A 15,719-nucleotide genomic window follows, 5' to 3' on the forward strand; every position below is an offset into this window, starting at 1 on the left:
TCCTACCAGCAGTAAAATTTATAAAGAGACAAAATAACAAATAATAAGAAAGGAAGCAGATTATGGCAAGGCAAAAAGAAATTATTTATTTATTTATTTATTTATTTGCAGTATTTATATTCCGCCCTTCTCACCCCGAAGGGGACTCAGGGCGGATCACACATTATATACATATAGGGCAAACATTCAATGCCCATAAACACATAGAACAGAGACAGACAGACGCAGAGGCAATTTAACCTGCTCCTGAGGGGATATTCGATTCTGGCCACAGGGGGGAGCAGCTGCTTCATCATCCACTCTGACGGCACTTCCCCATTCCAATGTTGTAAATTAGTTAAACTTGCCTCCCCACTTTTATAAGTGGTACCTTATTTCCTACTTGATAGATGCAACTATCTTTCGGGTTGCAACGAGTAGGTCAGCAACGAGTAGGGGCTATTTTTTATTTTTAATTGACGGGTGCTCACCCCGCCACGGGCTGGCCTCGAACTCATGACCTCATGGTCAGAGTGATTTATTGCAGCAGGCTTCTCAGCAGCCTGCGCCACAGGCCGGCCCCCAGAGACTTACAACCTTATTACATTGGCCATGGATCATTGCCATGGATCATGGCGGTGTCTAGCGGGGGGAACCTATCGCCCCACACCCCACATTGCCAGATTTATTCCAAATCCCATCCCATGGGGGGAAGCCTCCGCCACCCAGCTTCTCCCCATTGATCCCTATGCAACACAGAAGCCTCCTGTGTTGCTGCCATGGCAGCATATGTCAGTTCCTCTCCATTTGCACCACGGAAGTAGCTCTATGTCATGGAATGGAAGCCGGCAGATTTCATGAGGCAAATGGAGAGGACCCGGTGTATGCCACCAATTTCAAGCCCATCTGATGAGGTTGTTAGAGAAACCAACTCAGGGGACAATCAGTGATTACCCATCACAGCTCTCTTACGATTTTTTACTTATGATTTTATGTTTATATTAGCAAAAAAGGGAGAATCAATTCTGACGGCAGTACTGGTGGTCCAGATGACATACAGCTAGGGCAGATTTCTGAGAGGCGCATTCTTTTCCCTTTTTTGGCCTTAAAACAATTTTGTTCCAAGCTACGTAAAAACAGGGAAAATTCTGGTGTTTTCTGGAAACTCCCAAGTAACTTTCAGTTATTTTGCTATGTAGGTCTGATTCAACCAGATCACTCATATACTCAGCTAAAGCAGTACCATTGTCCTTCCCCATATGATCAACATGGATGGAGTAGAGGACCCCTTTTTGTTGATTACATATCCAGTTTTTTTTTCATGTCAGGAGCAACCGGAGTTGCTTCTGGAGTGAGAGAATTGGCCGTCTGCAAGGACATTGCCCAGGGGACACCCGGATGTTTTGATGTTTTACCATCCTTGTGGGAGGCTTCTCTCATGTCCCCGCATGGAGCTGGAGCTGATAGAGGGAGCTTATCCGTGCTCTCCCCGGGTGGGATTCGAACCTGGCAGCCTTCAGGTCAGCAACCCAACCTTCAAGTCACAAGGCTTTTATCCCCTAGGCCACCGGAGGCTCCTATCCAGTAATAGCAACACTAAGTTGAACCAATCACAATGCTTCAAGAGCTTTTTCATAGGTGGTTTCCTTTGCCTTCCTCTGAGGATGAATGTGACAGCGGGTTTCCATGGCCGAGTCAGAATTCGAACCCTGGCCTCAAAGTTGTAGTTCAATGTCCAAACTACTACACCACATTGGTTCTCTAATTTATTGTTGTCTGCGGGGAAGTGGAAAATAACTTACACATACCTCTAGTTGATTATTTTTTACATGGAAAATAAATATTGCATTCTTTTTTGTTTGTATTATTCCAGACAACACAGCTTGGATTTTAACCAGGAGATCCGGCTTCCGGCAGCATGAGCAGAACACCTTTTACCTTCCTGTCCTGATAGCTGATAATGGACGGCCCATGTTGAGTAGTACAGGGACAGTAACCATTCATGTTTGCAGCTGTGATGACAAAGGTCTTGTGATGTCCTGTAATGCTGAAGCCTATGTGCTCCCTGTGAGCCTGAGCAGAGGAGCCCTCATTGCCATCCTTGCCTGTATCTTCGTCTTACTTGGTAAATAAATACATATGCCAGTTCCTGAGTAACAACATCTCCTTATGGGAGATGGTGGTGGGATATAAATAAAGTTTTATTATTATTATTATTATTATTATTATTATTATTATTATTATTATTGTTATTATTATTATTATTAAGCAGCATTTCAAGAATAGACAAGAAGTTGCCAAGGAAGCTGTGTCCTCCTAAAATATGTTGAGAGACAGTTAACATTGCTTTAGGATAAGACTGTATTAGCCATGACCTTCAATAATTTATTTATTTATTTACAGCATTTATATTCTGCCCTTCTCACCCCGAAGGGGACTCAGGGCGGATCACATTACACATATAGGCAAACATTCAATGTCTTTTAACATAGAACAAAGACAAGACAAACATGGCTCTGAGCGGGCCTCGAACTCATGACCTCCTGGTCAGAGTGATTCATTGCAGTGATTCATTGCAGCTGCTCTCCAGCCTGCGCCACAGCTCGCACCAACATGGTTAGTGGTTAGTAATTTCCACAACCCTTGCCAACATGACAAAAAGAGTGATAGGGCTAAGGGTAGTAATGGTAGTTCACCCACATGTGGTTCCCTACCACCGTTCCCATAGCAGTGGGCAGAAATTAAATTGGATGAAGAGATGAAATCGTTGCCCATCACATTTCCTTTAGTTGGTTAACTAATTTAGTATTTTGTATTGTTGAAGACTTTCATGGCCAGAATCACTGTGTTGCTGTGAGTTTTTTGGGCTGTAGGCCATGTTCCAGTAGCATTCTCTTCTAATGTTTTACCTGCATCTGTTGTTGTGTTTTGAAGTCATTTGTGTTGACCCCTCAAGTTCCCACTGATTGTTATGTTCGGAACCAAAATGTAAACCTGTGCCATTACTAATTAGTAAAAAGTAACTTCCCAGACTGTGAATGTAACTATCCAGTACTTGCTTTGCACAGCACAGAAGCAGGGAGCTGCTATTCCCAGGTGAAAGCCTGCCAAAATGCATTGCATTCACCAGCCCATCAATCTTGACATTCTTCAGAGCCAGTTCTTTGACTGAAGGACTCAGTGACATTGACTAGGGAGGATAATGTTCTTTTATTTAATTCTTCTTTTTAAAAAAACCTTTTTTGCTTGCTTCTAACAGTGTTGGTGCTGCTGATCTTATCCATGAGAAGACACAGGAAGCAGCCTTACATTATAGATGAAGAGGAGAACATCCATGAAAACATTGTCCGCTACGATGATGAAGGAGGAGGCGAGGAAGACACAGAGGCTTTTGACATTGCTGCCCTGTGGAACCCTAGAGAGGCCCAAATGGTGATGAAGAACAGACAGGACATGATGCCAGAAATTGAGAGCCTTTCCAGATACGTGCCTCAGGCCTGCACAATGGATAGCAGCGTCCATAGCTATGTGTTGGCCAAGCTCTATGAAGCTGACATGGACCTCTGGGCTCCTCCCTTTGACTCGCTCCAGACATATATGTTTGAAGGGAATGGCTCGGTGGCTGAGTCTCTCAGTTCCTTACAATCCGTGACCACGGACTCTGAGCAGAGCTATGACTATCTGACAGACTGGGGGCCACGTTTTAAAAAGCTGGCCGAAATGTATGGCGCCACAGAAGGGAGTGGGGCACTTTGGTAACCAAGAAGGAAAAGGCTGGGTACTAAGAGTGCTCAGGCGCAACGGCCATTCCGAATTGGTTCTCATCAGCTCGAGGGACTGGGATGAGGTGGCCTCCAACAAATAGCAATACGGTGCTTGAGGGAGAATGCAGAAGTGGAGTGCGGATAAACGAATGCTCTCTCTGGATCAGCTTTACTCAGTTACATTAATCTACACTTGTAAACGGTGACAAACAGAAAAGGGGTGGGAGAAGTTATTTCCTGGGTATGGATTTAGTTTTGTTTGTTTTTAATGGCTACACTTGAACCCATCTCTCCTGGACTAGAATGCCATTATCATCTTTTGCTGATCGTTTCTTCTTCTTTATAAACACACACACACAACATCTTAATCAGTTTCTTACAGTTGGGGGCCACGACCCATAATTTTCAGTTTGCAAGGAAATTGTCTGCAGAAAGCCTTCCCCAACATGGATGATACCCTCCTTTCTTGTCTGTTTGAAAAATGTTGGCAAAGTCAAGAAGGCACAAAACAGAACAAAAGAAAACATGAAATCAGGGGTTCAATCACCAGCGAGAATCCTATAGCCCTTCAATAGGGACTGACCTTTTTTTGCCACCTTGCTTAGCAAAAGGATTTCATTGGTGCACAGGAGAGGACTGAAGGAAAAGCATTGAGTTGTACTCAGTCAAATAACACCTGACCTGTGTGTTATATGCATTAATACTAATATATCGATCCTCTCTCCTCAGCTCTCAAAAGTATGGTTCCAATTTAAACCAGAAAAAAATGCCTCTTTTTTGCACTGTAGATATTTCTTCCATGTGCCAAATGTGAAAACCAGATGCTACCAATTAAAGCCAAATAGAGTTCCTTAAAATCAAATAACACTGATATTGATAAGGGGTCAGAGGGGCTTTCCCAATGATATGAGATCAAACTGAGGGAAGTTTACACTGTAGGTAATCTACTTGAACAAATGCAGTATTATAGAGGAATAAATGGATGTAATAAATATTCCATATATAAGTTTTGTATATTTGTTAATAATTTTGGTAATAAATATCATGTACTGGAGACAGTACAGTATCTTAGAACCTCTTTTAATAAAAGTTAAATTGAAGGAAAACAAATCTGGAGGTGATGTCTTATGTATTAGGCCCAAGAATTAAAGATATGTGTACCATAGGCTATCATTTTCTCTTTCACATTGCTTTAATACAAAGAGTGCATCTACACTGTAGAGGTAATGCAGTTTTGGCACCATTTTAACTACCATGGCTCAACATTATTAAATTGTGGGAATCATAGATATACAAGCCAATGAGCGTTGATGCCTAACCAAACTACAACCCCTGGGATTCCATAGTATTGAGCTATGGCAATTAAAGTGGTGTCAAACTGCATTAATTTTACAGTGTAGAGCCTGCCTATGAGAAAGAGAGACTAAAAAAACAGCTTCAAAACAGTCTCTAAGGAAACTTTGGAGGAAATGAATCAAAACATTTTAATGTCCTTACTTAGTTAATTGCATGAGAGACTTTTCCAGTCGCGATTGCCTGATCATCTGCATTTGGACTAAGGACACAAGAGCTCCTTTTAAGACAATAACAAAACAAACCAAAACATTTGAGGCCCATTAGTTTTATTTCTACATATATTATTTATTTATTTGCAGTTTTGCTTTTGCTCCCTTTAGCCAAAAAGACTCCCAAAGTGGCTTTCAAATAGTCAATTGATGCTTCCTTCCCTGAGGCTTAGCATCTAAATAAAACATGGCACACACAAGGGAAAAGAAAGAGGCAGGGATGAAGGCGAAAAGAAGTTCAGCAGTAGCTAAGTTCCAGCAGAATGGGTTTGTATTTGGCTGCTGGCTTTGTTATCCCTTTTAGGACTATAGGTATAACAGTTAGATTAGATGGATGGGCTCTCACCAGCAAAAAGCCCAAGCAAATTGAATGCATGCAGGGATGAAGAGACACAAACTTTCTACATACATGGAAATATATGTATACATGGAAATGTAATATTTCTTCTGTGATAAAGCTGTGTATCACAGGAGAAAGCCCAGTTTAATGATCTACATAGAGTATTTGTATAGAACTCTTAGGGCACTTCCAGACAGGACTAAAATTCAGGCCAAATAAGGTTTTAAAAATCTGTGCCCGCTTTGGCACAGATTTCAGCCTTCACTGGCTCCCAAAAACCCAAGCTTAAATGAATCCTCTCTGACAATCTGGATTCATTTAAACACTAACCAAATCTGATCCTAATTAGTTAAAAAAAACAGACAATATTGGGTGTATTCATGAGGATATGGTGGTATTTTTTGCCATTATCTCAAATGCCCTCCGCTATTCTATTTCTTCAACTGAACACATCTGTGACTCTATTGTTCTATTGTATTTATTTCCCTAATTTCTATCCCGCCCTCTCACCCGAAGGGACTCTGGCAAAATTTCAATGCCAATATACAATACAAAAAGATAAAACATAAGCAATTAAAACAATTGGATAATTTAACAAAATACAATAAATACATTTAAAACAAAAGAATATAAAATGCTTGAACCATTCGTCCGCAAAACCTTGTACATGAACCATAATCCGGACCGAGTTGTATCATTTTTCTTTCAGTTAAGATATTATTTTGATGGTTTTTAAAATATATTATTTTAATTATTATGTAGATACAATTTTTTTAATTATTATGTAGATACAATTATTCACTTGCAATTTATCAACCCTAGGTAGCAATAGTGAAGACAATATTCAGCGGCTAGGAACAGTGAAGTGAATACACAGCAGTCATGCCCAGCTAAGGATGGTATAGATGAAGTTCTGCCTCTGGAATCATTGAGCATGCATTAGTGCATTAAAGTATAAAGGATACTTCACAAATGTGCATTGTGCAATGCAATAATGTCAGGGGATCTCAGCCATATACATTGGCCACTTACCCATATGTTATTGCACTACGTTGGCATTCAGTTGTATAATGCAAACATATGTATTGTGCCTGCAGATATTTATGCTACACTGAAGTGATGTAGGATCCTGGCTGAAAATTTTACAGGGACACAATTGGCCCACTCTTATTCAGTACTGAAATCATTATCACTTTGGTTTTCTTCTCCTTCTCTAGAACATGTATTCTCTGGTCTAAACTACTGAAAACTCATGCTTTTCTCTAAAAAAAATAGTGGAGTGATTGATGCCTTTAGTTTTTAACAAAACTCCCTTTATTTAACTTTTTTTTGTTTCTATCTGCCTGTTTTTATTTGTAGTCAGACATCCCAACATGGTGTGTGGATCTATGTGACCTACATATTTACATTTTGAGTTTGTAAATCTACTACCAACACTGGCTCTCAATGGCCATCAGATCAATATGGCTAATAAGTAGGAAAGAACTAACACAGTTTGTCAGCCCTTAGTGAACTCAATACTGTAATCCATTTGATCTCCCTTTACAAGTGAAAATTTTAGTACATTAAAAACTTCATTAGATGCAGGTTCCCCCTACTTCCATTTCTACACACTTCAAAACAGTTTACAAACAGAGTCTTATAGAGCCCATCATATGACACTAAACTACTTATTCTGGGCCCATATGGGATTTAACCGTTCCTGATTCACACGGAAATGGCAAAATGTGCTTAATTTAACGTGGGATGGGATCTGTCACATTCACTCATATTAGATTGCCTTAGTAACGTGAGAGTGGGTGTTCCTGTGAACACTGATGCTCCCTTTTTTGCCAGTCTTGCATGATTTTTTAATGATAATTTTTAAAAAATTAATTTACTTCTCAGAAATTGTACAATTCTAATATACAGTAGAGTCTCACTTATCCAACATAAACGGGCCGGCCAAACGTTGGATAAGTGAAAATGTTAGATAAAAAGGAAGGATTAAGGAAAAGCCTATTAAACGTCAAATTCGGTTATGATTTTACAAATTAAGCACCAAAACATCATGTTTTACAACAAATTGACAGAAAAAGCAGTTCAATACATGGTATCGCTATGTAGTAATTACTGTATTTATTAATTAAGCACCAAAACATTGCAATGTATTGAAAACATTGACTACAAAAACATTGGCTACTAACAAATTTGACTACAAATAAAGATAGAATTGCATAATATGAACTTACAGTAACAACATTGTTGGAAGTTAAATTTGTAAAAAGTTCAGTACTTGCTGCCTAGAGAAAGAGCTGTGGATTCAAGCAGTAGGCAGACTGTGTTGGATAATACAGAACGTTTGATAACTGAAGGTTGGATAAGCGAGACTCTACTGTATAACCACTTTGCTGTTGCTGTATTTGCTCTTTCCTCAAAATCTTGGATTTCCACATTTCAACATAGCGTGTTACTTTTCCCCCTTTTTATATTATATTTCTTTAAAAGAATGAGGAATGGGCGAAGACTACACTCGCCCATATGATAGATCAGAACATGGATTATTTTTTCAGAAACGGTCAAAATACATTGCATGTGATGGGGTTGAAAATATTATCAGTTCTCATTATAAACGCAACTGAATGAAATGCTATGGTAAGAAGACAATTTACCCTGCCTTTCCCCACTCGTGGGATGAGGTCCTAAGTTTCCATTGTGTCAACCCTTATATTAATATTAGAAAGCCTAGGACTGGTGGAGAAAATGGCATGTAACATTTTGGTCAACATCATCATGTGACAGTGGCACTGGTGCAACCTTTGAAAGTGCACTTTGGGGAGTTTCAAGTACCAATTTTCCATAAACCTGCTGTTGCTGAAAATAATTTGATTTTTTCCCACTTTCTCCACAATCCTAAATTATGGAATGACATTTATATTTTTATCCTAGAATTAAGGATACACAACTGCTCCATGTTAAGTAAGTATTTAGTCTTACTGTAAAATTATATAAATTCCATCTCAGCCGAGCAGCCAAAATGTGTAAACAAGTCTGCTTGATCAGAGGTATGATCGCTGTTATAACTCCTTGTCTCAGCTTCACTCTCTGGCAGCAGAATAGTAAATATGTCATCCTCCTTGTACCTTGATCAGAAACTGAACATACCTATTTTGCTCAGTCCATTTGCGGGCTTTTAAGGTGGGTGGAGGGATTGGGACAGGAGACATTACATTACACTGTAGAATTTATGCAGCTTGAGACCACTTGCATAATAATAAATAATAATAAAACTTTATTTGTATTCCGCTCTATCTCCCTGAGGGAACTCGGGGCAGATTCCAGTATACAATGGCAAACATTTAATGCCTCCATAAAACAAACAAATACTGACCTAAAATCCCAGAGAAACCCCACATATGAAAATAACATTAAAACCTAACATCAAATTAAAGCCTATCATCAGTAAATTGAACCTAACATCAATAAATTAAACTACACGTAGTCAAATAAAATTATATAATAACATAACATCTAAATATACATCCACATTAATTTAGAACAGACAACTAGAGTTCACAAAAACAGTGTGTTGGTTGTGTAGTGAAATGATAGTCATTGGGCTGGCGTGGATTAGAAGCTTTTGAGCTATGGCTCAAAGTTATGGAATCCTAGGAGTTGTAGTTTGGCAGAGCACCAGCACCATTTGGCAGACGTAAAACTACAACTCCATGATGCCATACTATTGAGCTATGGCAGTTCAAGTAGTGTTAAACTGCATTAATCCTACAGCGTAGATGCACCTTTAATTATACATATGTAGCTAATGTAGAATATTGATGGTGTTAACTATGACCCTGTACAACTATGCTTGGTCAATGATGTGATGCAACAGTTCTTTTCTTTCCAGCCTCACCCTCTGAATACTGTAAATTATTTGGGAGAGAATGGCATAAACATATATTTTTAATCTAGTCAAAATGTCCCTAAAATGCCTTTTTATAATATCTTTTAAAAGCTCCTAAAACAATGTGTTGTTCTCCAGATGTTGGTCTCCAGATGTTTTGGCCTTCAACTCCCAGAAATCATAGCAGCTGGTAAACTGGATGGGATTTTTGGGGTAGGTCAAAATACTTGGGGACCCACAGGTTGAGAACCACTGTTCTAGAATATGTTATTCATTACAGCTAACCAAGTAGAGCATTCTTACCATTACCTCTTAAACATCCAAAAGTTTAACATTCATTAAACCACTAAAATAATGTGTTACAGCAAAGGAATAACTTCTTGAGATCCCATCTCTGCTGCAGAGGTAGGCAGGAAAGGGCAAGTACAAAAATTTCAGGGTTGCTGGTCTTCAGACCTATTTTGCACAAGTCAGTATTTCAGGAAAACAAACTGTTCAGGACAACCACAACTCTCTTCACGCTTGGAAATTGTCAAGGGTTTTGTGTTGTTCTCATGCAAGAGAAATGCCATGTTCTTGCAGAAAATACTGCTAAAGAATGACCATTTGGGGGTCATGGTACTGACAATAAGTATGTCTACATAACTAGGAAAGCTCCTATCGTGCTCGTCTCATTTATTCCAGATGCAGTAATGATGAGTTTGCCATTTTATTTTATTTTTAGAACAATGTCACATCAGTATAGTCAAAGACAGCAACTGCTACCAAACAGCTGTTTCCCCCAAGGAAATGAATTGCAACCACACAAAAGGTCAGACAGGGATTTTTCTCTTTACTAGAAACTATATTTGAAAGCAAAAGCACTGGAAATTGCAATGTTTTGACACATATGGTAAGACTGAAATAGAAGAGAGACCAATTTAAAGAAAACATTTCTTATAAAGTGTTCAAAGCAGTCATTGCATATTCTTAATTTGATTCACTTGCTGTCCCCATCTCACCCCCTCTACCCAAGAATCCTACTTGCGTTCAGCTTCAGATCACTTATGGCAGAAGAAATGCAACCAAACATATCTCATAGATGAAATGCTTTTTGTTTTGTGGTGTTACTGGCAATGTGATTATTTCAGGACTGTGGTAGCTTTGATTCTTCATTTGACTCTGCTTGCTCAAGTAGGAGTAGCAATTCTTGGAATGAGGATATTCCATAAAATCGGAGACCTGTGATGGAGAAATGTGGCCTTCAAGACCTCTTTTACAGACCCCCAAAACTGTCAGAACTAACCATGCTTAGTTGAATCCCTTGAGCTATATAACACTGAGGTTCAAATGTAACACTGAGGTTCACAAGTGCCAATTTCTAATGTAGGTAATAGTCTACCATAATTCTTAGGGACCAAGCTGTGTGGAATGTTTATCATGCTATTTGCATCACATTATTTTTTTCATGTACATCATCTTGGATTTAGCATGGTTTGCTTGGTGACTGATCTTAGAACTATAAAGACATGTTTCATTTTCAAGTCTGGTTCACATATATCTGAACAAATTCCATTGTGAGGAAGAGATTACCGTATATACTCGAATATAAGCCGACCTGAATATAAGCCGAGGCATCTAATTTTACCACAAAAAAATGGGAAATCATTGACTCAAGTATAAGCCGAGGGTGGGAAATTTCAGAAATAAAAATAGATGCCAAAAAAGTACATTAATTGAGGCATCAGTAGGTTAAATGTTTTTGAATATTTGCATCAAGCTCTAATTTAAGATAAGACTGTCGAACTCTGATTAAATCATTATTCTCATCTTCTTCAATGTAAATGTGCTTATGTATCCTTTTAATAATAATAGAGTAAAATAATACATGTAATAATAATAATAATAATAATAATAATAATAATAATCCACAAGCATGTGGACAACTTCAACAGAAAGGAAGAAACCATGAAAATGAACAAAATCTGGCTACCAGTATTAAAAAACTCTAAAAACAAAACAGTAGATGGGAACCAACACTCTGAGGGCAGAGGACAGCTAATGACTGAACAAAGGATGCCCCCAGGCAAGAGACAAAACCTTTCCAATGCTAAGTAGGGTGATTAACTGAAACATTAATGCTGGCCTCCCAGTGACAAAGGACTCTTGCCACACCCTGGACTCTACACAGATATATATTCTTTCCTTTCCTTACTTAGTTTATCCATACCTCACAACCTCTGAGGATGCCTGCCATAGATGTGGGCGAAACGTCAGGAGAGAATACTTCTGGAACATGGCCACACAGCCCGAAAGACATATAACAATCCAATAATAATAATAACAGAAAAATAATACATGTAATAATAGAGTAGAATAATAAATGTAATAATAATAAGATCAGAGTGAAATAATACATGTATTATTATTATTATTATTATTATTATTATTATTATTATTATTATTATTAACAGAGTAAAATAAATGTAATAGTAGCAACACTAATAGAGTAGAATAATAAATGTAATAATACCAATAATAACAGAGAAAAATAATAAATGTACCATATATTCTCGAGTATAAGCTGACCCAAATATAAGCCAACCAGGATCCTCACCCGAGTATAAGCCGAGGGGGGCTTTTTTAGTCCTAAAAAAGGGCTGAAAACCTAGGTTTATACTTGAGTATATACAGTAATTGTATGGAATATGCAATTCCGCTGTATGGAATATGCACTCCACTAACCGCGAAGCATGGGACCAATCATTCCCACTTCCTAACAAGTGTTTTTGGTTGCTGTTCAACCAAAGAGTTTGCCTTCCCTAAGTCTTCTAATATTTGATAGCTTACTATACTCAGGAATTGAAGTTTTGTCTCTTTTGTAGTATGTTTTTGCTTTTTGTGCATTTTTTAAAAATCCCTCAGGTTTCTCCATTCTGTCACTCCCCTCTTCATCTTACTGGACTTTTTTTTTCTTTTTCAACTGATACTTATGAGCATGCTGTGTCTTCTTTGAGTCTGTGGATTCCCAACATCATAGGTAAAGGTAAAGGTAAAGGAATCCCCTGACGTTAAGTCCAGTCATGTTTGACTGTGGGGGTTGGTGCTCATCTCCATTTCTAAGCCGAAGAGCCGGCATTGTCCGTAGACACCTCCAAGGTCATGTGGCCGGCATGACTGCATAGAGCACCGTTACCTTCCCGCCGGAGCGGTACCTACTGATCTACTCACATTGGCATGTTTTCGAACTGCTAGGTTGGCAGGAGCTGGAGCTAACAGCGACCACTCACGCCGCTCCCGGGGTTTGAACCTGGGACCTTTCGGTCTCCAGCTTAGTGCTTTAATGCACTTTGCCACCGGGGCTCCCAACATCATAGACTTTTTTTAAAAAAATGTTTTATAGCATTTCTGCATAATCTCAAGGTCTTTCAATTATGTTAATATGTCTGTTTGTTTTGTAGACCTCTGGATTACATGTATATTCTTATTATTTATTATTGAATGCATAAAGACAGCCAGTGAAGTGCAGTCATTAGGGCAGATATTTCCAAACTATGTCTTAGAACACACTAGTACAGGTATTGGTAAACCCAGGCCCGGGGGCTGGATGCAGCCCCTTGAGCTCTTTTCTCAGGCCCTTCTATCTCTCACCATCCTGTCTTTCCTTCCTTCTCTCTTTCCTTCCCCCTTTCCTTCCTCCCTTCCTTACATAATAATAATAATAATAATAATAATAATAATAATAATAATAATAATAATGATGATGATGATGATGTTTATTTATACCCCACCTCCATCCGAAGGGGACTCGGGGCGACTTACAAATAATACCAGATAAAAATAATAACAGTATACAATATGCAATACATCAATAAACAAAAAAAATACACAACTTATAAAATTTTAAACATTAACCTATAGAAATTTAAAAAACACTTACTAAAACTTGGAATTAAAAACAGCGAGGTTATGATAATAGACTAAGTAAAGTGCACATTACAAAAGTTGTAAACTCAAGATAACAGAATAAAGTGCTGCAAGTGCTTCCCTCTTTTTCCTTCCATCCTTCCTTCCCTTCTACCCTTTCATCCTTCCTTCCTTCTCTCTTTCTTCCCTCCTTCCCTCTCTCCCTCTTTCTCCTTCCCTTTTGCCTTTTTTTCCTTCTTTCTTTCCTCCCATCCTCCAATCCCTTCCACCCTTCCTTCCTTCCATCCTTCTCTTCCTCCCTTTCCTCCTTCCTCCTGGGGGATGTTTAGCTGGGAGAAGGTAGAGTCCCCTCAGGAAATAGGGCGGGTTATGAATAAAGTATTATTATTATTATTATTATTATTATTATTATTATTATTATTATTATTGTAGAGAGGGAACATGAGAACCATGTTTCAAGATTTAAAAGGGTGTCCCATTGAGGAGAAGCGGGGAAACTGGTTTTCTTTTGCTCTAGAAACCAGGGCACAAGGGTGCAATGGTTTCAAATGGCAGGGAAAGAAATTCAACTGAAAATAACTTCCTGGAGAGAGGCATAGACTGCCTTGGAGTGTGGTGGAATCTCCTTCTCTGGAGGCCTTTCCCCAGAGGTAGTCTATTGGGAATTCTTTGATTGTGCCTTCTTGCATGGCAGGGGGTTGGACTGAATGGCCCTTGGGGTCTCTTCCAACTCTAGGATTCTATATCAAGAGTAGGCAATACAGGGTCTCATGGATACACTTTTCCTCTCCTGTCTACCATCTCATCCTGACCAAGGCCAACCCTTTTGGGATCCAAATGTTTACTGTCTTTCCTTCACTTTCTGCCTCCAAAAGAGAAGTGGAAGAAAGGGCAGGGAGGGCACTTGGGGAAAACCACCTCCCTCCTGGCCTGCCCACCCCACTCCGCCTGCCATGTAGCCCCAAGTTAGAAAGTTTGCCCATGCCTGCACTGTCAGAGTATTTGCAGCGCAGCAGTAGTTGGATGGAAGCAGTGGAACACCGAACGAAGAGACAATCAGAGACGTTGGTAAAACTATTTACAAAGTTTTACTGTATGCAGCAATAATCAACACAAACAGACTTGCAGACGGCAGACGAACACAGGACTGCTCTGTTCTCCAACAGAAGTTGACTCGAACTCTAGGCAGATAGAACTCAACTGAACTGAACTGATGCAATCGTTATGCCCAAACACTTGTGTCTGGATACTCCCTAGTTCTAGCCACGCATCAAGGTCATCATAGCTTCTTGGCAATTAACTCTTTCCACATTATGGTACAATCTGGATGATGCAATCAGTTGCAATACAAGCATGGCACAAATTGCATTTAAACACTATCAATACACAAATCCCACATTAACATGGACTAGTATATTGTCTGTAGTCCCTAGGTGTGTCAATTGAAAAGTGTTCCCCCCTCCACCCCCACAAACAAAGGTTGGTAATGTTCAAGTGTGGGCACTTATAACTTTTATAATTTGCACAGTTTGTTGATTGAGTCGCAGTAATTGCCACGAAAATGGATAAATTCCTAATGAAGACAAGAAAATCTGTTGACAATGATGTTTGTGATGAACCATATGGAGCCGCTATCGAGGAAACTGCGTAAGAATCAATTGTAGTACATATTGTAAGGAAAAAATCCCAAACCTCATTCATACAGTAAAGATTATAGAATATATATATATATATATATATATATATATATATATATATATATTATACATTATTCAATAGCAGCGGCAGGTTTACCATGGGAAAATAGACTGGAAATGGGATGTACACAACATTATGCAAAGGGAACCATCACCAAAGTTTATGGTCCTGCTTCAATGCTGGTTTTCTACCTTCGTGTGATGAAAATTTAAATTATAACACAATAAAATAATCCAAAAAGCTAAAAACATATTAAACCATCAAATAGATCAAGATTAAAATAGTTTAAAGCCATATGAATCTTGAAATAAATTAATTAGGCCTCAAAGTGTTTAGTAAAACCAAAACTGATTTACTTGGTGCCAGAATGAAACAGCATTGGTGCAAATTAGGTATACAAAGGGATATCATTCCATAATCAAGGAACCAGAGCTGAGAAGGTTTTTAGATTTTGATTCTAATCATATCTTCACTGCTCTTTGCTCTTATAGTACACGATGAGTCCATAGTTAGTCACCAGTTTCCTTTCTCACATATTCCTAGAATATAACGAATGGAGTAGACTATCTGATGTCTTTCCACTG

At 38.8% G+C, this 15,719-nt stretch overlaps 1 protein-coding gene across 3 annotated transcripts in view; it reads left to right on the plus strand.

The window, feature by feature from the left end:
• cdh20 (cadherin 20) overlaps positions 1-4,853 on the plus strand; it is a 282,549-nt gene extending 277,696 nt beyond the window's left edge. For all 3 annotated transcript variants that reach the window (XM_062977643.1, XM_062977645.1, XM_062977644.1), the window contains 2 exons: positions 1,853-2,104; positions 3,239-4,853. In XM_062977643.1, the coding sequence (XP_062833713.1) occupies positions 1,853-2,104; positions 3,239-3,738 (752 nt within the window). In that variant the 3' untranslated portion in view covers positions 3,739-4,853. The remainder of the gene's footprint in view (positions 1-1,852; positions 2,105-3,238) is intronic.
• The last annotated feature ends 10,866 nt before the right edge of the window (positions 4,854-15,719 follow it).

This window comes from Anolis carolinensis, chromosome 4 (assembly GCF_035594765.1).
Source record: "Anolis carolinensis isolate JA03-04 chromosome 4, rAnoCar3.1.pri, whole genome shotgun sequence".
In the NCBI taxonomy this organism is placed as follows: domain Eukaryota; kingdom Metazoa; phylum Chordata; class Lepidosauria; order Squamata; family Dactyloidae; genus Anolis; species Anolis carolinensis.